Below are 23042 nucleotides of genomic sequence, written 5' to 3' on the forward strand. Positions count from 1 at the left end.
AAACCACTTACCAGTTGCCTTTTCAGAAGGTTCCTGGAATCTGCTACTTCTCATTGGCCAGAACTTGGTCACATGGCCTCACCTAGATGGGAAACTACAAAATGTCTTTATTCTAGATAACCACGTGCCTAGCCAAAAATCAAGGGCTCTGCTCCTATGGAAGAAGGGAAGGTAAATTGGAGAACAGCCTGTGATCTCTGCCACACTGGAGGAGTACACAGAAACCTTTGCGTATCTCACTGTGAGTCTTTGTGTATCTCACTGTGAATGTATAAGAGCTCTTCCCCTTTTCAGTTCTTCACCTCAGAATTATCTTTTCACAGTCTCTATTGCTATTGCATTAGTTATTCTCATTTTTAGTGATGCTTCTTGTGGGGAACTCATGACTGTAACAACAATACTTGACTCTAAGGATTTGTGTCCCAATCGAATGGAAGACACAGTGGTGGACCCAGCTCAGCACCTGACTCATCTTAGGTGCCCTGCAAATGTTGACTTTCTTCCTAAGTCAGGGGTCGCCCAGTGCTGGTGTGTATCACAAGCCGCTGGAGTGCTAAGAACTCAGTCTGGGACTCACTGAAAGACAAGGACTGGGCCTGTGGTTTTACTAAGTTCCTGAGGTGAGAACAATGCCCAGCAAGTCTGAGTTTGCTCTATATTGTTAGCAAACTTCTTTATGCCGTCATTCTCTTCCTCTCGGTGGTCTGTAGTAGCACAAATGAGGCTGGTCTCTCCTCCATTCAGCCGCCCCACACACACAGCTTAAAGGGATTAATGAGGCCACCCACGGAGCCTTCCCTTTGCCAGGCTAAAACCCCCATTTTCTTACGTGTCCATTGTCTGACAGGATTCCCAAACCTTCCAAATGGTATTGTTCTCAGTAGAGGGGCCCCACTGGGTCAACCTCCCTCCTGGAATTGACCACAGCTTCTCCAGGTGGAGTCTGGGCAATACAGAAGAGTAGGGAACCCTCATCTCCCTCGGCCTGGACCCTATGTTTCTATTAATGTGGTCCACAGCTGCATCAACCCTAGAAGCAGCTGTCACTCTGTGAATTGACTCTGAGCCCAAATCTACCACAACCTCCAGGAGTAGGAGTGACATGCAGATGGTTTATCTGCATATGGCTACAAGTGACACAAAATCCCTAGTCAAGTTCCAGCTAAAGAGACATCATCTCACATGAGAAGGCAGAGGCAGACAGGTCCAGACCCAATGCAGTCCTCAGCTCCATTTATTCAAATAATGTTCCTCAGCTCCATTTCTTCAAATAATCTCTTCCCATTTGGCCTTCCTGGTGTGTCAGCTGTGCTCACAGAGAAGGGTCGTGTGGCCACAAGGCTGAAGTTGTTCCAGTATCCGCATCCCAATTACATACAACAAGGGCATCCAGGAGAACACAAAAGATCCTTCCTCTCTCAAAGCCCCCCAGTAGATTTCCTTCCCTTGGTAGAAAGTGGGTCACGTGGCCATTCCTAAACCAATCACTGGCAAGTGGGGGCGGGTAGGGCCACCATGATTGCCCAGGCCAATCCACATTTGCCTGGAGCTAGGGGCGGGCCCGGAGAAGGCGATGGCATCCCACTCCAGTACTCTTGCCTGGAAAATCCCATGGACAGAAAAGCCTGGTAGGCAACAGTCCATGGGGTTGCGAAGAGTCGGATACGACTGAGCGACCTCACTTTCACTTTTCACTTTCATGCATTGGAGAAGGAAATGGCAACCCACTCCAGTGTTCTTGCCTGGAGAATCCCAGGGACGAGGGAGCCTGGTGGGCTGCCATCTATGGGGTCGCACAGAGTCGGACACAACTGAAGCGACTTAGCAGCAGCAGCAGCAGCAGCAGCAGGGGTGGGGCCATGTCCAGTGCTGAGTGTAGGTGGGGAAAGTTCTTCTGAACCTAAGGAGGATTCTTTTAGGGAAAGTAAAGGGAAGAAATGGAGGTTTAGGGGGAAATCTCCAGCAGAGAGAACAGCAGGTTCAAAGGTCCAGAGGCATGACAGGGTGGAGGGTCTTCTCAGCCTGGCTGATGGAGGCAATGAGATTTTTTAGACAGATGAGGGGCACAACCAGATGCATGCCCATCATGATCCCTGTGCCCGTTTCAAAGAAACAGACTGGGGCCTGCACCGGAGGCAGGGAGGCCAGTTAAGAGGCTGCTGCAGTCGCCCAGGTGAAGGGTGATGTGCTCGGACTACAGGGAGAATGGCATACATGGTGTCAGATTCGAGGTGGGTTTTCAGAGTCAGGTCAGTAGAATGTGCTGCAGTCTCAGACCTGGGGAACAAGCGGGAGAGCTCAGTAAAGAGGGCCCATGGTGCTGGCTTGAGCAGCTGAGTGGGCCATTTACATAGAAAGCAGGTTGTTTTGGGGGGCTGTTGGGGATGTCTGGGTCGGATATGTAGCTGAGAGTCATCAACATATGGATGGTATTTGAAGCCCTGGGACTTCAGAAAGTGTGTTCAGGAGCGAGTCAACGAGCGGATGTTTCCGTGACCCCACACCTTTCTCTAACCATTGTAGGAATCCAAGAGACAGACAGACAGACAGGCCAGGATTAAGGTGTACTAGAGAGGATGGACTTCAGACTCCTTGAAGATACCATTTGTAGGACCTCTGGACCTAAGCAAATGCAAGTAGGGAACGAGAGGGAGAAATTGAGGTAATTTGCAGGTCTGGGCTTCAGAGAGGACTGGGTGGTACAAGGTTCAACATTAACCATTTACTCTGTAGGTTCTGCCCTGCCCAGGGCCCGGGCCTTCCCCAGAGCCCACACTGAGGCCTCCCCACGCCCTGCTCGTTCCCATTTTCTGCACCCTACTCTGAGATTCTCTTCCTTTCCCTCTCTGGTTTAGAGCTGCCCCCACATGCCTCCGGCCCCGGGGTCTGTTTCTTTTGGACAAAGCATGTGCTTCCGCTGCTGTGTTGGCCACTCAGTCACATCCTCTTCCATTCAGCTAACATTCTTGGCAGCCTCCCTGGGCCAGGCCCTGGTAGCATTGCTCCTCGGCTCTCAGGTCTTCAACACCTCCCTACAGCTTGGGCGGTGGATGCAGCTATAGCTTTATTTCACAGAGGTGGAAACTGAGGTTCTGCAGTTGGGGAAGCACTCAAAGGTTTACCATCCAGCCACCATACTCCTCTTACCAGAGTTACCCCTGGCAGTCAGTCCAGCGATTGGCTCTAGACTGGCCTGGGACATATCATCTATTGATGGCTATTGAGAGGCAGCCAGATCTGGGGCAGGGGCATGATCTGGGGGAATCTGGCCTTGCCTGTGTTAATCAACATCTGTTGAGCCTCACTCCCTTGGTCTGTACACTGGGGATAAGAAACACGTTTAACCTCACGGATATACTGCAAAGGTTTAATGACCTAATGCCTACCTCGTGGTGCTATTGTGAGGTTTAAATAGCTGAGCACAATGCTGATACACAGTGAGGTCCTCCAGGGCGGGAACCATGGACCGCTCTCCTTCCCACCCCCCAAAGCAGCCCGTGGCAGGCCTCGCCCAGTGACAGCTCAGGGACTGACTATCAGGAATGGATTGCATTGATAGCGAGGCTTCTACCCTCAGGTCCTAAAGCCAGAACAGTCCTTAGGCTAGAAGTGGCTGGGCAAGGGGGACCCATGGGCCAAACCTGGGGTTGCTAGGATCAGAGTTGACAGCAGCAACAGCAGAGAAGTGGAAGGATGGGGTGCTGGAACAAGCTTCTGGGCAGGAGACAAATGAGCAGAATAAAGGAGCAGCTTCTGAGAAGAATTGCCATGAATCCTAAATGCAATCTAGATGTACTTCAAGAGAGCAAAGAGGAGCATGCCTCTTTTATTGTTGTTTGATGGGGAGGCTAGGCTGTTTGGAACAGTGTTCACTTCAGAGACTGAGCCACACAAGGCCCCCTTGTCTCCTAGGGTTACAGCCCAGCATTCATGCCTCACCTGAAGAACCTTACAAGTAGTTAAGGGATGGTAGCATCCAGCAGCTCCCATGCCTGGCCCTTTCCCCACTCTCACCCCCATGCCCCCACCCCTGACCCCCGGAGGCCCTTGCTCTGCCTCAGCATCTCTCAGCTCCCAGGAGCCAGAGGCCGTGTCTCCTTGAGCTTTCTCCACTGCATACACCAGCCAGGGCCAGGGCTCCACCTAGCACACAGGCTGATGGGTTGACCCTCAGAGTAAGAAACTCAGAAAACCATCTGGGCTGGGGATTCCGCTGAGCAGCAGAAGAGGGAAGGAAAAATTGGCGATTTACTCAGCAAGGCAAAGGAAGGACACATCCCAAATGCAAACAGCCTTTCTGACTTCATCTGATCCCTGCCACCTCTCTTCCCTCAAAAACCAGTTCCTTCATCCCCTCACTCCTCCAGGAGACAAGAGTCCAGCCTCCCAACCCCTGTGCCCAAGCTAGGCCACCTCATCTCATCCCTCTTTGCAGTGTCACGCCCTCTCCTGTGACTGGCTTCCACCCATCCTGCTCCTGCCCAGACATAAAAAAGCAAAACCATTTTTACTCGACTAGCACCATTTATTGAGCCTTTTCCTCCAGATGGTGGGCTTCTCCTCCCACCCTTCACTGAGGGCACCCTAAGCTCCCCCCAGCTGAACCCCTCTCCAAGTGCTAGTAAGGCCTGGGCAAGAATACAAAGGGAAGCTCAAATACTGTAGGTCTAAATATTTAAGTTATAAATCAAGCTTAGAAATCATTAGCACATCCTCCTGCTTTGACAAATATACCTTCATAATGACCTAGGAAGATGTGAATTTCATATCCTTGGATGCCTTGAGTGTGATGGCTTTGGAAAACAGCCCCCATTTTCTGGCCCACCACAACCCCTTCTCTTCTCTCTCCAGTGCTTTCTTATAACTTAAGGGGTCTCACATGCATGCAAATAGCACCCCCATCAACCCACACATCTAGGCTGTGTCCACACTTCCCACACACAGCTACCCCCTGGCCATCTCTTGTGCCCACGTTGGGTGGCCCAGTTCACCCTGAGCAGACAGACGGTGGAAGCAGGCCTAAGGCCAACTGGATAGATGATCCCTGGATCCCAGATTATTTCAAGCAGGATCTAGAAGGGGGAGACCCTGGGCATGCACGTGTTGGCTCTGTAGACTCACTGCCCTGCAGGGAGGAACAGGGTGCTGGAGGCAGGTCAAAGCAGGCCCTCTGATGTGCGTGGCCCAAGGCAGGTCCCCTCTTGATGCTCATCACATCTGCCTCCTTCCCTTCCCTTGTCTGGGGCCTAGTTGAAATAGTGTAAGGCCTGACCTTCATCCTCCCAGGTCATACCATACTCCCTATGACTGGGAAGTCTTTCTCCCCCATCCCCTATCTTCTGGACTTCATTCATCTCATCTTGAAATGAGGAATTTGCATAGATATATCAGAAGTAACCAGAATTCTAATAACAAGAATCAGAATGCAGGGTCTGATAGTGCTTAGGACATCTTACCTCAGTCCAAGGCTCAGGATGGCCACAGGTCCTGGGCCTGAAGCTGGCCTGCCTCTGCTCTCTGTTGGCCTACAGATTGGGATGTCCCGCAGTGTCCTAACTGGGCCTCGGGCCTTTGGGCACTGTCCTGAGGGGATGTCTGGATGAAGCTATCCACAGGAACGAGCAAAGATTGGGAGTCAAGTGGGGTGGGGTTCCCTCCCAGGCTGCCCCTGATCTCAGGGGAATTTCTGTTTCCGACCCGGCTCCATTTCCCGAATGTAGAGCAGAGCTAAAGCATCTACTTCGCAGAGTTGCTATGGGAATCCGATTTAACTTGGTCTGCATGGTGGACAGGCGGGATTGGCCCATTGCCCTACAGCATACCTCCTGGCACTATGGAGGCCAGAAAGCTAAAAAATGGCCCAGTGGAAGACCCTTCCGAAGCTGAGTGTCGGGCGGATTCGGTTCTGCAGATCGGGGGCTCTTTGCAGAGATGCGGAAGGAGGCAATGAGCCAGAGGGAATACTTCGGTGACCCCCCCTTGCCTTAGCAGAGGAACCGTCAGCCCGTCATCAGCCTCCATGGGTATCCACTGGGCCACTGTCGTCCTGGCACCAGCAGCCTGGGTCCTGCTAATGGACTAAGGGGCAGCTGCCTTCTAGGTGACCCAGGTCTGCACTGTTGCTTAGAAAGTCGATCCAGAAAGCACAAGCTAGAGTCTGGATCTTCAGCTCGCCCAATAATTCTGTACTACTCTTGGTTCCCCTCTCATTAACCCTTCTCTGTTTCAACTGGTTATAGAAAATTCTGTTGTCTTCAACGAAGTCCAGGCCAAATTCATAGCTGTTGTGTTTGGCTAATAGGGACAGGGACCAGAAATGTTTCTTGTATTGACTAGAAGAAGGGACGGATGAGTGGGTTTTACTTCCCGGGCCGTTACAGATTCTGATGCGGAGGGGTGGTTGCTGGAGGAGGAGGTCAGGAGAAAGGCAGGCAAGAATCCTGAGAACAAGGGCTTTCAGAGGCTACAGCTTCCAGGTCTTCACCTCTGTCACTGTGAGTCCCTCACGTGTGATCTTGCTTAGTTTGGCAAGAACCGTGACGACCCACGACAGGCTGTCAGGGATGTCATGGGGGGAAGTATTTCAGTCCAAGAAAGGAGATTTGGGGTGGGGCTTCCAGTTCCCATGGGAGCTGGGCAGGAATGGATGTGCCAGACTTGGCACTGTGGAGAGAGGACAGATAGGCTGGCAACCCAGGCCTACGGGAGCGAAATGGGGACCTAGGCCAGGCAGAGAGGCAGCCTTGGACCTCACGTGGAGGGTGGACTGTGCGGACCCAGTCACAAACCCCTTCGGGCACCAGTGAGAGAGTGGGGAGGGAGTAAGCCCTGCGCTAACTGCTGATGAGGGTGGCAGCGTTAGAGACCCTGCCACCCTGACTCACACATCAGGATGTCTTGGGGCCAAAGACAAGTGTGAAGGGGGAAGACACTCTGAGAGCTAAGGGCCCATGGAAGGAGACAGTAGCTGAGTTCCCAAGACGGCAAAAACGAGAGCAGGGCTAGGAACAGAGAGTGGGTGACACACAGGAGGGGGAAGGACGAACAATGAGTGTGCCCAGAACTGTCACATCTGACCAGTATCTTTCTTGCAGGTAAAGAGCCCTGCAAAGGTGGCTCCTGGGGCCTGAGTCCTCACCCTGAGTGAGACTACAAATGCAGAGCCTGAGAAGCGACAAATTGGGACCTGTAGTCAGGTAAGCCTTTCATCCAGGTCATGGGGTTCTCAAGGCAAGAATGGTGAACTGACTTGCCATTCCCTTCTCCAGTGGACCATGTTTTGTCGGAACTCTCCACCATGACCCATCCATCTTGGGTGGCCCTGCACAGCATGGCTCATAGTTTCATTGGATCAGACAAGGCTGTGGTCCAAGGGATCACTTTGGTTGCTGCTGCTGCTGCTAAGTCACTTCAGTCGTGACCGACTCTGTGCGACCCCATAGACGGCAGCCCACCAGGCTCTGCCGTCCCTGGGATTCTCCAGGCAAGAACACTGGAGTGGGTTGCCATTTCCTTCTCCAATGCATGAAAGTGAAAAGTGAAAGTGAAGTCGCTCAGTCGTGTCCAACTCTTCGCGACCCCATGGACTGCAGCCCACCAGGCTCCTCTGTCCATGGGATTTTCCAGGCAAGAGTACTGGAGTGGGGTGCCATTGCCTTCTCCAGATCACTTTGGTTAGTTTTCTGTGATTGTGGTTTTCATTCTGTCTGCCCTCTGAGGGATAAGGATAAGAGGCTTGTGGAAGCTTCCTGATGGGAGGGACTGGCTGTTCAGGTATCTGGGTCTTGCTCTGATGGGTGGGGCTCAGTTAATCTTTAATCCAATTTGCTGTTGTTAGGTGGGGTTTCGTTCCCTCCCATAGGGGTAATGGTGATAATGGCGACTTCCTTCAAAAGGATTTAAGCCTGCATGCCAGGGCTCCCCGGACTATTGTATTCAGTGTCCCTGACCCTGTGGCAGGCCACTGTCGACCCTGACCCTGTGGCAGGCCGCTGTCGACCCACACCTCCGCTGGAGACTCCTGGACACTCACAGGCAAGTCTGGCTTAGTCTCTTGTGGGGTCACTACAAGATCAAACCAGTCAATCCTAAAAGAAATGAGTCCTGAATATTCATTGGAAGGACTGATACTGAAGCTGAAGCACCGATACTTTGGCCACCTGATGCAAAGAGTTGACTCATTGGAAAAGACTCTGATGGCTGGGAAAAACTGAAGGCAGGAGGAGAAGGGGATGACAGAGGATGAGATGGTTGGATGGCATCACCAACTCAATGGATATGAGTTTGAGCAAGCTCCAGGAGTTGGTGATGGACAGGGAAGCCTGGCGTGCAGCAGTCCACGGGGTCGCAAAGAGTAAGACACGACTGAGTGACTGAACTGAACTGAGTCAGGGAAGCAGGATGAGTTGGGGCCAAGAGAGAGTCCAGACCCAGAACTGGATTCTCCAACCTCACAGTCTAGAAAACAATGAGGAAAATACCTCAGCTGCTGTGAGACCATCTTAAATAGCCTACTGTTAGGGAGCAGAATTTGAGGGCTTTCCTGGAAGAAGGGGTTAGCAGACCCCCATGCTTACAGCTATTGCATAGGGACACCTCATGAATGGCAAGGGGAAGGCAACTGGAACAGGTGGCCCTGAGCCAGAGCCAGGCTGGGGGACCCTAGGCCAGGCCTGAAATGACAGAGCCTGTGAGATTCCACCAGTTCTTCTGAACCCTCCCCCACACACCTGCTCCCCTCCCGCCAACCCAGGGGGCAAGTTACCAGGGAAGCAGGACACAGTTGCTTGAGAAGAGCTGATGAGCAGAAGGAGACCACGGCCTGGGCTGTGGCCACCTCATGACAGTGGCACAGAGGGTGCTTGAGGGCAGCTTACAGCGGACAGGATACAAGCTGGGGCTCAGCCTGGGTCTTTCCGGGGAGCCCTCCCCCCAATCAATACCAGCTCCCAGGGAGGCAAAAGGCTTCAGGAAAGGCCCATGGGCCAGGAGCCAGGGGCGCCACAGGGAACATGGACCCCAGGTGGGGCTGCCGAATGCCTGAGTGTGGCCTCACTCATGGGGAAGAGCTCAGAGTCAGGGAGGCCAAACTCCCTTATAGCAACCCAGGCTGAATCCAGGGGCTGCCCAGAGGCAGGGGGTTGCAGCAGTTGGATAGCAGAGGTCTGGGAAGAGAAGAGGAGGGACTCTGAATCCATTTACCACAGAGATTGAGACTCGAACCCAGTCAAAACCCTGCTTGGGACTTGAGCCCACGTGGCTGGGACTCAAACCCAGCCAGAACCCACAATACCTGAGGACCTAATGAAGCTCAGGTTCTTGATATCTCATCACAGAAAGAATTCAGTGAGAGACAAAGTAATAGGTAGGAAGTGGGTTTATTCAGATACAGAGAGAAGCACACTCCACGTGCAGAGTGCGGGCCATCACCGAGGGCGGATGCAGCGGCTGTGAACTGTGGCATGGTTAGCTTTTATAGGCTAGGTATTTTCATATGCTAATGAGTTGGAGGACTATTCCAACTATTCTGGGGAAGGGGCAGAGATTTCCTGGATTTGGGCCACCTCCCAGTCCTTGATCTTTTAATAGTGCCTTGGAACTGTCATGGCATCTCTGGGTGTGTCATTTCACTTGCTGATTCAGGATCAAGGTCTAGTCTTGTCTGCCATCTTGGTCCCATTTGATTCTAATCAGTTTATGTTGTGTCCTTGGGCTATGTTATTCTTTCAAAAGTTGTGCCCTGCCCCTTTCCCTCCTGTTACAGCTCTGCCTATAGGGGAGACAGAGAGACTGGGGCTTGGAGCTGGGCTTCAGGCTCCTCCATTTCCCCTTCCCAATCCAAGTTTGGCAACTCAGCCTGAGGTCACAGGATGAGTTGCATCTCTTGATCCCTGAGAAAGAGCAGGGGTGGTTCAGAACCATGGAGAAAGGGCCCACAGACTGGTGTGGTCAGGCAACAGGACAGTGCAAGTAAGAGGGTCCATGTGCAAGCAGAGGTCCAGTGAAGCCTGGAGGCTGATCTTGCCTTGGCCTGAAGGAAGAAGCCTATGGGTCCCCCAGATGCTCCAAGCACTCAAGGCAGAGATAGAAGGAGATGCCTGGAACCTGTTACAGGACATTGGTGCCTTGCTCCTGGGAATAAGCTGAAAGCAGGCTATACCTTCCAATTGTCACTATTACTGCTGATAGGCAAAATCTAGGCACCTTCCTGAAAGAAGGCGTTTCTAGTCCCAACAGGATGGCAAGGGTCTGGAAGAAGGGCTGATGGCCCAGCAGCAAACAATAGTGCAAAGGAGCCTGAGGTTACTGGATGAGGACCTTTGAGGTCCCCCAGGATGAGAAGGATATTTTCTATGCAGTCCCCTCCTCCTTCCTCAACAGTGGGTGCCTTGGGTCCACTGCCAGGCCCTCCTTACTGCAGTTTAGGGAGACCTGGCTTTGGGACATGCACTTGGCTCAACTCACCTAGGAGCAGAATGTGTAGGTCCCTGCAGCTCCCTGAGGCACCCAGCTGGGAGGAAGAGGCTGTGAGGAGTAGAGGGACCAGTTGGGGGGTGCAGGCCCAAGGAGACCAGCAAGGCATAGGCATGAGCTACAGTTTAGGCTTGGGAGGCAGCCCACCTCCTCACGTCCCACCCCCCACCACCTTCCTTCAAAAGGAAGACTTCATGTGACCTGGAAAGGTAATTCTCAGGTTGAAAGAAAGTCCTGGAAGGGTTGGGGCCTAAGAGAAGCACAGACCCAGGTCCTAGCTGCTGGCCTTACAGTGTGTACATGACCCTTCTAAGAGCCTCTTTTCCTGAGGACTTCATTCCAGGTCCTTCCTGGAGGATAGGTTTGTAGACACACACACCCCTCCCCCATCCTCACAATGACAGCAGGGGAGGGCAAGGGGGAAGGCAGCTAGGCAGGGCACCCTGAAACTGACCCAGGCTGGGGGACCTCGGAGCAACCCCAGCTGCAGGCCTGAGCAGACAGAGCTTGTGAGATTCTAACACCTGTTCCTCTGACCACTCCCAGCCCCACAAGCCTGGCCCTCCTCCTCCTCCTCCTCCCATGGTGCAAGTTTATAGTGAACCTTCCCTTAGGAAACAAGACATGGGCTATATTCACCTAAAATAATAAAACAGCCAGTTATTCTACCAGCAAAATGGGTTTATGTGGGAGAAGCAAAGAATTACAACTTGGGGACATGTAACTATGGTGAAATACTTGTAAATCCCAAGGAAGTGAAGGAGAGGAAACTCTTTTATAGAGAAGGGGATGTGGGAGGGGCGGTTATAAACAAAAAGTCCACTGGAGAAAACTGCTTTACTCTGGCTGAGATGTGACACTTAGCTGTTGCCAAGCCAGGGACTTCCTTGGTGGCTCAGATGGTGAAGCGTCTGTCTGCAATGCAGAAGACCTGGGTTCGATCCCTGGGTCGAGAAGATTCCCAGGAGAAGGAAACGGCAACCCACTCCAGTACTCTTGCCTAGAAAATCCCATGGATGGAGGAGCTTGGTACAGGCTACTGTCCATGGGGTCGCAAAGAGTCAGGCACGGCTGAGCAACTTCACTTTCACTTTCACTTTCAAGCCAGGAGAAAATCCTCCTGCTGGCAGTGCTAAGGTAGTGTCACTTCCTGCCGAAAAGCAGGGTCTATCTCTTTCTGTTGGGATCAGTATTGATAGCTAATGGTACATGCCTAAGCATTCCCCCTTCTGCTCTCCCATGTGAGCAGAAGTGAGGTTTAGTGAGGTTTTTAGTTGAGGTTTCCCTTTATCACTTTTCACAGCTGCTTGGGAAGTCAGTAAACAGGGTGACTGGGACCAGGCTGTGGCCACCTTGGGACAGCAGCACAGAGGGGGCTTAAGGGTAGCTTTGGAGGAGACAGGATACAAGCAGGGACTCCAGCCTGGGTCTTTCTGGGGAGTCCCTCCTAACCTCGCCTCTCCAATCCACACCAACTCCCAGGGAGGCAAAAGTCCACAGGAAAGGTCCACGGGCCAGGAGCTAGGAGGGCCACAGGGAACACTGACCCTTGGTGGGGCTGCTGAATATACCTGTGCGTGGCCTCACTCCTGAGTAAGAGCTCAGAGTCAGGGAGGCCAAGTTCCCTTATAGCAACCCAGGCTGAATCCAGGGGCTGCCCAGAGGCAGGGGGTTGCAGCAGTTGGATAGCAGAGGTCTGGGAAGAGAGGGGGAGGAGCTCTGTCTACTGGGGAGACAGGGAGGCTAGGGCTTGGAGCTGGGCTTCAGGCTCCCCCACTCACTTTTCCCAATCCAAGATTTGGCAGCTCAGCCTGAGGTCACTGGATGAAGCCTGAGTTCCGTGCCTGTCCAGAGAGACAAGGTGGATCTTTTGACCCTGAGAAGGAGCATGGGTGATTCAGAGCTGTGGAGAAAAGGGACTGCAGACCATTGGCAGTGAGTAGGAAGACAAGGTAAGCTAGGGTGCCTAGATCCGGGGTCCTGCCAGGCCTAGAGGAGATAGCCCTTGGGTCCTATAGAAATCTCAACCCCCCAAGGCAGAGGCAGGAGGTAGCAACCTGGGAGAAGCAGGGGTCTGGGAGTCACAAACCCGGGGCTGCCTCTGAGAACCAGCGAAGCCCCAGTGGGCTCAATTTGAGGGTATTTCGGGAGGAAGAGCTTTTTGTTGTTGTGAAGGCAAAGTGGAAGCCCAGGGGAGGGGAACTGAACTGAGTGACTAAACAGAAATTCCCTGGCCAGCAGCTGTGAGGGGTCACAGAATAACCTTGGAACTGTGAACACCTTCAAACCAAGCCCCGGCGGAGCTCGGGTAGTAGGGGCTTTTGTTTATAAGAGGTGTGTTGGTGAATGTGGAGAAGGAGGAAGCAGTCCTGAGCTAGACAGGGTCAAGGTTGAGAGGACATGAGGACGTTGTCAGACTTTCTGGAGAAGACAGAAGAGCCATGTCACCTGCAGCGTGCCCACGGGCACTGGTTTGGAAGAACCCCAATTTGGAGGGCGTGACACAGAAAGTGTAAAAGTGGGGTGCCTCCTGGCATTGGGCTCTTTCTATAGAAGAGCCCCAACCCCACCCGAAGCCTCAGGTCCTCGGGAGCCTTAGCCAGCAAGGTTTTACCCAAAATTGCCACAAGGCATTTATTTCCTTACCGCCTCACCCCAGAAGGAATTAGAAGTAGATACCAAATAAACAATCACATTTGCCTAATTAATAAACATTGTGTGGAGTGATCTGGGATATTTAGTGTTCCAGGTATTTATGATGTTTGTCTGCTCTGTTAAATGTTAAAGCACCAGTGTCCTTGACATTCAAATCGATGATTTGAAAATAAGGAATTAGTTCAGAATTGTGATTTTCCTGGAAATACCACTAGTGTGATAAGAAGCTTGGAACGTGACAAGAACCCAGTCACACTAGGAGTAAGCGGAAACTTAGCAGGATACAAGATTCTTTACATAAATGAAGTATTGAAAAAGGAAATCAGATATGTTAAATTTCCTGATATAGTTTCGGGAGAGTTAAGGATATTTACTTAATTACATGTGTATGCAGGACCTAAATTAACCCAAAGTCCCCTTAAAAATGAATGTTCAAATTGACTAGATTTATTCATAGAGTAACCTTTGCGTTGAAATGAAAGGGCGTGGATCTTTGAAACTAACTTTGTAAATAAAAGTTCATTTTGGAATCCAAGTAACAAAGGAGCGAGGCTTTCTGTACCCAAAAGCAAAACTGTCTTTGAGGACACCTTCCAAATGCCCAGTAACTGTAAACTCCCTAACCCTCCTGGTTGTAGTGGCACTCAGGGGGCTTGTGGGGGGGCTGCTGGGGCAGCCAGAAGAGGTAGGATCTGACCTGACCTGGACCCTGCTCCCCCTACACACATGTCCACACTTGGTCACATCTTTGTCTCTTCAGGAATAATAAGAATTTTCCAAGAGAAAAGGCCCATGCTGATGAAGAGAAACCAAGACAGAGTGTCAAAAGAAAGTAGCTGGGCTGGGCTGGGGGACCCTAGGCCAGGCCTGAAATGACAGAGCCTGTGAGATTCCAGCACCTGCTCTTCTGAACCCTCCCCCACATAACCTGCTCCCCTCCCCGCCCAGCCCAGGGGGCAAGTTACCAGGGAAGCAGGACACAGTTGCTTGAGAAGAGCTGATGAGCAGAGGGACACCACAGCCTGGGCTGTGGCCACCTCGAGACGGTGGCACAGAGGGTGCTTGAGGGCAGCTTACAGCGGACAGGATACAAGCTGGGGCTCAGCCTGGGTCTTTCCGGGGAGCCCTCCCCCCAATCCATACCAACTCCCAGGGAGGCAAAAGGCTTCAGAAAAGGCCCATGGGCCAGGAGCCAGGGGCGCCACAGGGAACATGGACCCCAGGTGGGGCTGCCGAATGCCTGAGTGTGGCCTCACTCATGGGGAAGAGCTCAGAGTCAGGGAGGCCAAACTCCCTTATAGCAACCCAGGCTGAATCCAGGGGCTGCCCAGAGGCGGGGGGGTTGCAGCAGTTGGATAGCAGAGGTCTAGAAAGAGAAGGGGAGGGGCTCTGTCTACCGGGGAGACAGGGAGGCTAGGGCTTGGAGCTGGGCTCCAGGCTCCCCGACTCGCCCTTCCCAATCTAAGCTTTGGCAGCTCAGCCTGACGTCACTGGATGAAGCCTGAGCTCCATGCCTCTCCAGAGAGACAAGGTGCATCTCTTGATCCCTGAGCAGGAGCAGGGGTGGTTCAGAGCTGTGGAGAAAAGGAGAGCAGACAGCTGGAAGAGGCAAGCAGCCTGGAAGTTGGCCTCAGCAACCTTGGCCAGGAGAAAGGGTACTCTCACCATCCCAACCCTCTAAGGACAGAGAGCTGTTAGAGGCAGGGTCCTTGGCCACTCACTACGGTGCGTAACCCCCAGAAATCAGCTGAGACTGAAGTGATGCCCACTGTTCCTCCGCCTCTACGGTCTAGATCCAGTGATAATGGAGGCCAGGACACCAGGCAGGGGAGTGGGGGCACATGGCAGTGGGCTCCCATGCGTCTAGTGGGATGACACCACGAGGCCCCCAGCGGCTAGGCTTGGGGCAGGGAAAGTGACCCTTAGTTCCCAGCTGGCCCACGTGCTGTCTGGGGGACACACTTCTTATTTCCTTGACCATGGGCGAGGACTTGCCCATTTGATAGGCCCCCTTCCTTAACCCTGCGTGTGAGGCTCTGGTGAGAAAGGGAGATGGGAACTGGCTACCAGAAACTGGAGGCGCTGGGATCCCAACTTGCAGAGGGAGGGGGTCGACATTCAACAAAGACCTTCGTCCTGTTGTTTTAAATAAGAAATTTATTGCAAATATAGAAATTGATTCTCTCCATACAGGAATCTCCGAGTTGAGGAAAACAATTTCGTGCCATTCAGTTTAAAACAGGAAATAGGGAGGAGGGAGAGGCAGATATAGGGAAGAGAAAATAAATGAAGTTACCCCTCCCCCCACCCCAAAAAGAAGAAAAGGAGAGTTCAGGCCCCGCCACGGGAAGAAAGGTCCACACACAGCTGGGGTTCACAGGTTCGTAGCCCGGGGCCAGGAGCCCAGCTCTGCAGGACCCAAACCAGGTGCCAAGCCATGGGACGGGATGGAGGGGCTGGTGGCTCCAGGGCCAGGGTGGGTGGGGGGGGGCGCAGAGGAAGCCAGAGGACAAGAGTGGACCCCCCTCAGCCCTGCCCAGCCCTGTGCTTGTTTGGCAAGGGGCAGGTAAAGGAAGGAGAGGCTGACCAGACCCTCTCAAGCCCACCCCATTCCACCCTCTTTCCTCTCCCTACTTCTCGGCAGCAGTGATGGACCTTAATGGGGGACTCAGTGGCAAGCATGAGAACAAGGAGTCTAATACCGGCTCTGTCTTAAAGGTGGGAGGACAGACGAGGAGCATGGCAGCTCCTAGGACTGAGGTGGCTGTGGAGCAGAGGTCTCAGCAGAGAGGGGACCAGCACTGCCGTCAGGCAAGCCCCAACCTTCACTCTGGCCTGGCGGGCAAGCTTCAGGGGGGGCCCCTTAAGCCCTGTGGGCCTCTCACACCCCCAGGCTTCCTCATGCCTGACCACCCATCCACCACCTCAGAAAGAAGGCCCCCACTCCCTCCTCACGAATGTGGTGGGATGCTGCTGAACCCTGGGGTCCTTGCAGGGCAGGGCCAGAGTAGTGGAGGTCACCGGAGGAGGTACGTGGGGGCGTCCAGCCCCTTCTAACCACCTCACTTCTCCCCGCTCCCATGTCATCCTCCCCTGGACAGCGGGCTAGTCCTCTGGCTCAAGTCTTCAGAGCTTGGCTCCCCTGCCCCGAGGGCTCCCCCAGCCCCTCTCCACTCTATTCTCCCGATTTTTAACTCTGTGCATTTTGTGGCTGTCCCTTCCCTGCATGTAAGCCCCTTGTAAGCCGGGACCTGTCACTCTTGTCCCCCATGTCTGGCCCCTTTCCTGCCCTTAGTATGTTTGGAGACCCTAGAAGATTTCTTTCCTTCCCCCTTCCTGTGCTTCTGCTTCCCCATCTGTTAACATGTTCAGGACAGGAGGGGTGCAGGTGGGCGACTCCTCGCTAGGAACCTCAGAGCCCTTTGGCCAGGCTCAGACTCTTCTCCCTGCCTCTCTGGGACTCTGCAGACCTCCTCTTCCCAGGTGGGTCTTTCTACTCCAACCACCCCCCACCCCCCAACCCCGGCCCTGGCAGACAGTCCCTTCCCAGCCTGGACACAGACCACCACCATCCTCCTGCTCTGTCCCCTAGGAGGGGTCAGGGGCAAGGAGCCTCCGGGGGGCCAACACAGGCTCCTCCTGTGGAGAGGAGACAAGCCCGGGACCCCCGAGGAGGTGGCCACCCCAGACTAAGCTTTCTTCCTGCCAGACCCCTACTTTTCACTTCTGGAAGGCTATTAGCTCCAACACAGGGGTCACAGTCCCTACTGAATTCTCTAGGAGACCATGCGTGCCCCTTCCCGGGGATAGGTGCCAAGGAAGCTCCTGTGAAGGTTTATTCAGAGGCCCGCCAACTTCCAGAAGGTCCAGGGTGCAGCACGCAACCCCACTCCATCAGGCCCCCCTGTCCCCCTCCTCCCCGGGAAACCCCCCCTTCCCTTCTCTCTTGGTTGCATGCCCTCCTGGCCTGCCCAGGCCATGGCCACGGGGTCCACCGTGCTCATCACCATTACAAACACAGGACCTTGGCCAGCCAGATTCCTGGACATAAATGTTCACCAGTCTTTTGTGAATATTTTGCCCTGAACAGGACACAGGACATAGATACAAGAAAGCCTCTGGGGTGAGCAACAGTGTGTGCCCCCCTCCCCAGAGCTTTGGCCTGGCCTGGGCACCTAGGAAGTTGTCTTATTCTGCTTCATAGACCTGTGTGCCCTGGGCTGTGAATGTGGGTTCACCTCCTGAAGTGGAAGACCCTTGCGGTTAAGGTGGGGACCTATCCTCTGAAGCCCCCAAAGCCAGCCTATCTGAGGTTTTTATAGGTCACCTTCAGCCAGGAATGACAGGGGACTGAGGGGAGCTCTGGCTCCTGCTGCAGGATTCCTCCCCATGGGCAGCAGTGCTGTCCCCAGGCCACCGTCAAGGGAGGGGCTCCCCCTATGGGTTCTTCCCTCAGGGCCCCAAGCCCCTTCTTGTAGAGCCACCCATGGAGCCCCAAGCTCTTGGCCTCCTGTACTCAGCAATATGACTGACTCTCCCGACAGGCAAATCACCAGACTCCCCCGTTACGGGGAGCTCCCACTTCATCTGCAAAATGGGAGCAAGTGGGATAGAGGAGCAGTCCCCCCAGGTGCCCTTCCCTGGGGCTGCCCTTCCCTGGCCAGAAAGAGGCTGATGGGAGGAGGGGAGGCGGCACTTGTGGGCTGGCCCTGATGTCCAGAAAGACAGGAGGTGGGTCGGAGGGCGGGGGGGTGTTTTTGGTGGCACCTGTTTTGGGTCATTTGCAGAGCGGGCCCCTCCCTGGGTTTCAAGAGCTGCTTGTCAGATCACAACAGAGGGAATGTGGGAATGGGAGCGCGGCGGGGAGGGAGGGCGGGCCAGGGAGTCTGGACAAACTGGCACATACACGACAGATGTTTGCTCAGAAAAATACAGTAAAATCGTCATGCAAATATAACAGGGAATCTGCTTTCTCACATCACTGGCTTCTCTGCTTGCTTTTCTGTTTCATCAATCCAGTGTGAGGAGAGGTTGGGGGCAGGTTTTGGGGAGTTGGGGGAGGTCTGCTCTGCATATCCATGCTGGCCCCCTCCCCTCCACTCCCCCAGGAGAACAGTCCTTTCTTTGCAAATGTCACCCCCAAAGTGAGCCCCAGGCTTGGTCTGTCCCCCAAGTGGGGCTCAGTTGAGCCCTAAGGCCCCTTTTCCCTCCACTGTCCTCCCCCAGGAAGGTCGCTGGAGCCCATCACCCAGGGAATGGCACTAGCTTTCCTGGTCAGAATCCCCTCCACAGTATAGGTCTTGGTCCCATCCAGCACCCACCCTCACCCCACAGTCACGCCCTTAAAACTCAAGAACCCAGCTGAGTGACAGGCCAAAAGCAGGAGTGTGAGGAGAGCCCAGTGGGCTCCTTCCACTCCTGAGGTGGGTGGGGTACCAAGGGGCACATGGGCAGGTGGGCAAAGCCAGAGTCATCTCACTCCCCACTGGCCCACCTCTCATCCACAGGTGCAGGGGAGCTGACTCCGGCCCCTCAGCACCCTGACAGTGTTCAAGACAGTCTCCAAGATAGTCTCAGGACCCCAGATCCGCCCCTTAGAGCTGACCCCAGGAAGCCTCCAGCTCTTGAGAAAGGCAGCCACCCCATCTGGCCCTGCCCTCCCTCACCACCCTCTGCCACCCACACTGACTGAGAGAGAACCCCCAGAAGCCCAACGGTCCCAACTGCCAGGCTCTGGGTTGCCATGGCGACAGAGGCAGGCCAGGGAGGGGGAGGGGCCCCAGGAACCCAGCCTGCTCCTTCCCAGTAGGGGTATGGGGGGTGCTCACTGTTTGTGCTTTGTTCGATGTTGGGTGGGGGTCAGCATGGGAGGAGCAGCCATTTCCATGGAAACATGGGGGCCTCTCAGACCAGTGGGTAAGGTGGGGATAGGCAGCCAAGAGGGTGTGAGTGGAAAAACCCCAGAAGGTCCTCCTTCCGCTGGGCAGGCTGAGATGCTGCCCAGAGAACCCACAGCAGGGCTCTGGCAGGTGGGAGGCCAGGATGGCCCCCAGTGGACTCCACCCCCCTGGCTGCTCTCAGGTATCACAGTTCACCCCTGCCCTTCTGGGATGAGGAGGGGTCTTGGAGGCCCAGAGAGGCTGGGGGGCCAGGGTGTGGAGGCCTGCACCTGAGATGCGGAGGCCGCTGGCCCAGCCGCTCTCCTCAGACCCCATCGACAGCTCCCAGGCTACTTGGAAGACACTTCAAGGGGGCTGGTGGACCGTCCCATGCCTGCACCTCCCCTATGACCAGGACCTCCCACTTCTCCTGGGTGCTGGCATCAGGGGGCAGAGAGCCCCCCACAGCCGCCCATGATGAATCACAGTTCCATGCTCTGGGGGCGTGGCCATGAGCCTTTCTAGAAAGGAAAAGCACCTGCCTGACCCTCAGCTCCAGGAGACCACAGCTCTGGAACCGGTAGTGAATGGACAGAGGGTGAGGGCCCCAGAGGAGCCACTGGGGGACTGGGGGACAGCACTGGGCTGGGAAACTGGGAGACTGCCTCTCACCTGCCACGTGACTCCCTTCCTCTGGGCCTTGGTCTCCCCATCCATAAAGGGAGAAAACGATGCCCAATGTCCATATGCTACTGTCTCCCAGAAACCTGTCCTCCATCTGGGGGACCCACTCCCCGCCCCAGGAGAGCTTGGGTCCATCTCCACCCCAGGCTCCTTTACCCCAAAACCTGTCCCTAGTCCCAGAGCCCCAGACCCCACACCCTCTTCTGGCTTCCTCGTCTGCCCCTCCCCCCTCCCCTGCCCCCAACCCAGCCCGCACACCCCGGCAGAGTCCCTGGGCAGCACAGTAAAGACGACTGGTTTCGGTATCAGTGTGTAAACTTTAAGGAGAACATGTCTTTGTTTTCCTGTCCGTTATTGTCGGGTGGTGGTTGTTCACAGTCAGGTGGTGGTCAGGTGTGTGCGTGGGTGCGTGCGTGCGGGTGTGCGTGTGCGTCCACTCCTCGGCCCCCAGCGTGCCCCGCCCGGCCGCCCCGGCCCTTCCCCGCGTGCCCCTGGCCCGCCCCCTCCAACCTCACCAGGGTCGGGGGTGGGGAGAGGGTCACAGCTTCTGCTGGGCCGAGACCCCCTTCCAGTAATCGAGGATGTCATGCAGGTCCTCGTCCTTGGCGAACTGGACCTTCTTGCGCAGGGCGTGGCCGGCGGCCATGTACACCTCCTCCCGGTGGTGCTTCTTGTAGGGCCGGAAGCGTTCCCAGATCTTGTGCGTGCTCTCGGACGAGTACTCAGGGCTGGAAGAGTAACCTGAGTAGTAGTGTCTGGGGGAGAGCTGCGAGTAGGTGGAGTCCCGCTTGGTGCGGGTCAGCGGCTTGAGGAAGGACACACGCTGGCTCAGGCTGTCGGTGCCCTCCTCGTAGTACAGGGCCGGGAAGCTGTGCCGGTGCTCGCTGCAGTGGTAGGCGGGCTTCACCTCCAGGTGGTGGACGGTGCCACCACCGCCGCCGCTACTCCCGCTGCTGCTGGCCGGCACCAACGGGAGCCGGTCCAGCGGGCTGTTGAGGGGGCTGCCCTTCTCGATGTACTTGGAGTCGCCCTTGGCCAGCCCCGGAGTGGCCGGATGATCCGGCACGTCCAGGCTGAAAACCTTGGCGCTCTTGATGGAGCCGCTGGAGGAGACGCTGCAGGTCTTACGAGCCACGGCGGCATCGGCACTCAGCTGGCGCTGCAGCGGGTGATGGGAGCCCTCCTTATAGGGGGGCGAGAGGAAGCTGGGCCGCTCCAGCACCCCAGGAACAGGGGTGGCGGTGGAGGAAGTGGTGGAGGCCGCAGGGAGGGACTGGCACTCGAAGGCCATCTCAGGGTCCCCACCACCACTGCCACTCCCCAGGAAAGAGGCCGAGTCCAGCTTGAGGGCATCGATGCAATTGTTAATGATCTGGTTGACCTTGTCCACCTCCTTGGCGATGGTGGAGATCTCCGCGGCCGAGCCCTGGCCGTTCTCCAGCTCAGGGAGGTCATCCTCCGGCCGCGCCAGGCCCTCGCTGCCCGTGCCCGTGCGCACCTCGATATAGTTGCCCTTGGTGGCCACCTTGGGCGTGTCCAACCCAGCCTCCAGCCCCTTGGAGGCAGTGGGCAGCTTCTCCCCGATCATGGAGGGGATGGAAGACATTCGGGACACGGGCAGCACAGGGGGCTCGCCCAGCTTCTGGGTGGCGTGGACCACGGAGCCGGCGTCCACGTCCGCCCCATAGCGCATCTCCAGGATGGTTTTCTTGACCTTGACTGACTTCTGCTTCTCCTCCTGCATGCGTCGCTTGCGCAGGCAGTAGTAGACGGCTCCCAGCACGATGACCATGCCGAAGAGGCAGCCCAGGATGGTCATGATGTAGTGGGTGGTGGTGGAGGTGCTGGGTGCCAGGTCGCCGGGCACTGGGTCCCTGGTGGTGAAGGTCAGGCAGGTGTGATTGAAGCGGCGGCTGTTTCGCAGTGAGGTCACGCAGAAGGTGTACTCGGTGTGCGCCCGCAGCTTGTCCAGCGTCACGATCTCCTTCTTGTTCTTGAGTGTCATGACGTCGGAGAAGTAGCTGTTGTTGTATTGGACCAGCACGTACATCTTGCTGTACGGGTGTGGGATGATGACCACCAGAGTGGCTGAGGTGAAGGTGACCTGGTGCAGCTTGATGGCCGGCCCCGCTGACGCGTCCGTGGTGGACGAGGCTGGCGGCTCCACCGACAGGATCTCATCGGGGCTGAAGCCTGAGTTCTCGTCAGGCTCCCTCTGGGTGTCAGTGGAGTAGGGCGTGGGGTGGCTCGCAGGCCGGGCGGGCAGCGAGCCATTTCGGCACTTGGCCTGGAGCACGGTGATGGCGTTGAGGCTGTGGTAGGGCCGGGGCACCAGCAGTGGGTAGCCGGCGAACTCACGTGGCGACTCGCACTGCAGGCGGTCATAGTTCTTGGTTACGTTGTTGAAGACCACAAGCCAAGCCAGGAAGCCGAAGAGGTCGCACTCGCAGTTGAAGGGGTTGCCGGCCAGCTCGCACACCATGAGGCTGGCCAGGCTGGCGAAGGTGGCGCCGTCGAGACGGCTGAGGCGGTTGGAGGACAGGTCAATGCTGATGAGGCTCGGGCACTCGGAGAAGGCGGCGGGCGTCACCACCTCAATGAGGTTGTGCTGCACAAAGAGGAACTGCAGGCGGCCCATGCCCCGCAGCATGCCCTCGGTCAGGTTGCTGAGCTTGTTGTAGCCCAGCTGCAGCACCTGCAGGCTCGACTGGCCCAGGAAGGCGCCGTCCTCGATGTAGGAGATCTCGTTCTTGGTAAGGTTGAGGTCGGTGAGGTTCCCGAAGCGGTTGAGCGAGGAGTAGAGCACGGCCTTGAGCTTGTTCTCGTTGAGCCGCAGGTCATGCACAGTGCTGTTGATGTGCTGCGGGATGGTCTCATAGGGTGGCTGGTTCTGGCTGCAGATGGCCAGCCACACGTACCCCTTGTCACCCTCGATGAGCCAGCAGTCGGCCCGCACGGTTCCCGGCCGGCACACGCACAGCAGCGCGGCCGCACACAGCCCCAGGCGCAGCATGGCTCCAGCCACGGCCCCCTCTCAGGCCTGGCTCAGGGTGGGGGGCCGGGGCGCCGGGGGGCCTAGTGGCCAGAGGTTGGGGCCAGCAGCACAGTCCTCCCTGGGCCTGCCACCATCTTTGGGGGGACCCCCAGCTCGGGGGCCCCAGGTGAGGCGGGCACGGCCAGTGCCAACCGTCAGGGGGCCTTCTGGGGTGCTACCCACAGTCGCTGGGCACCAGAGCCAGACCAAGGCCAGGGGGGCTGCGGGCCCCACAGCCTGCTTCCCCGAGGTGCTCCTTTCCTGCCAGGAAGATGCCCAGGTTCTCGGGGCTTGACTTCCTCCACCTCTTCCTCTTC

General features: G+C 55.7%; 1 protein-coding gene across 1 annotated transcript; it reads right to left on the reverse strand.

Moving 5' to 3' along the window:
• Window positions 1–20229: 20229 nt before the first annotated feature.
• ELFN2 (extracellular leucine rich repeat and fibronectin type III domain containing 2) lies at window positions 20230–22704 on the reverse strand. Its single transcript, XM_052641231.1, has one exon. The coding sequence runs from the start codon at window positions 22702–22704 to the stop codon at window positions 20230–20232; it is 2475 nt and encodes an 824-aa protein (XP_052497191.1).
• Window positions 22705–23042: the final 338 nt, after the last annotated feature.

The sequence above is a fragment of the Budorcas taxicolor genome, chromosome 5 (assembly GCF_023091745.1).
Source record: "Budorcas taxicolor isolate Tak-1 chromosome 5, Takin1.1, whole genome shotgun sequence".
Classification (NCBI taxonomy): Eukaryota; Metazoa; Chordata; class Mammalia; order Artiodactyla; family Bovidae; genus Budorcas; species Budorcas taxicolor.

Excerpts from the sequence above, each read along its gene's own strand:
- ELFN2 (XM_052641231.1), bottom strand. The coding sequence starts at position 22,704 with ATGCTGCGCCTGGGGCTGTGTGCGGCCGCGCTGCTGTGCGTGTGCCGG.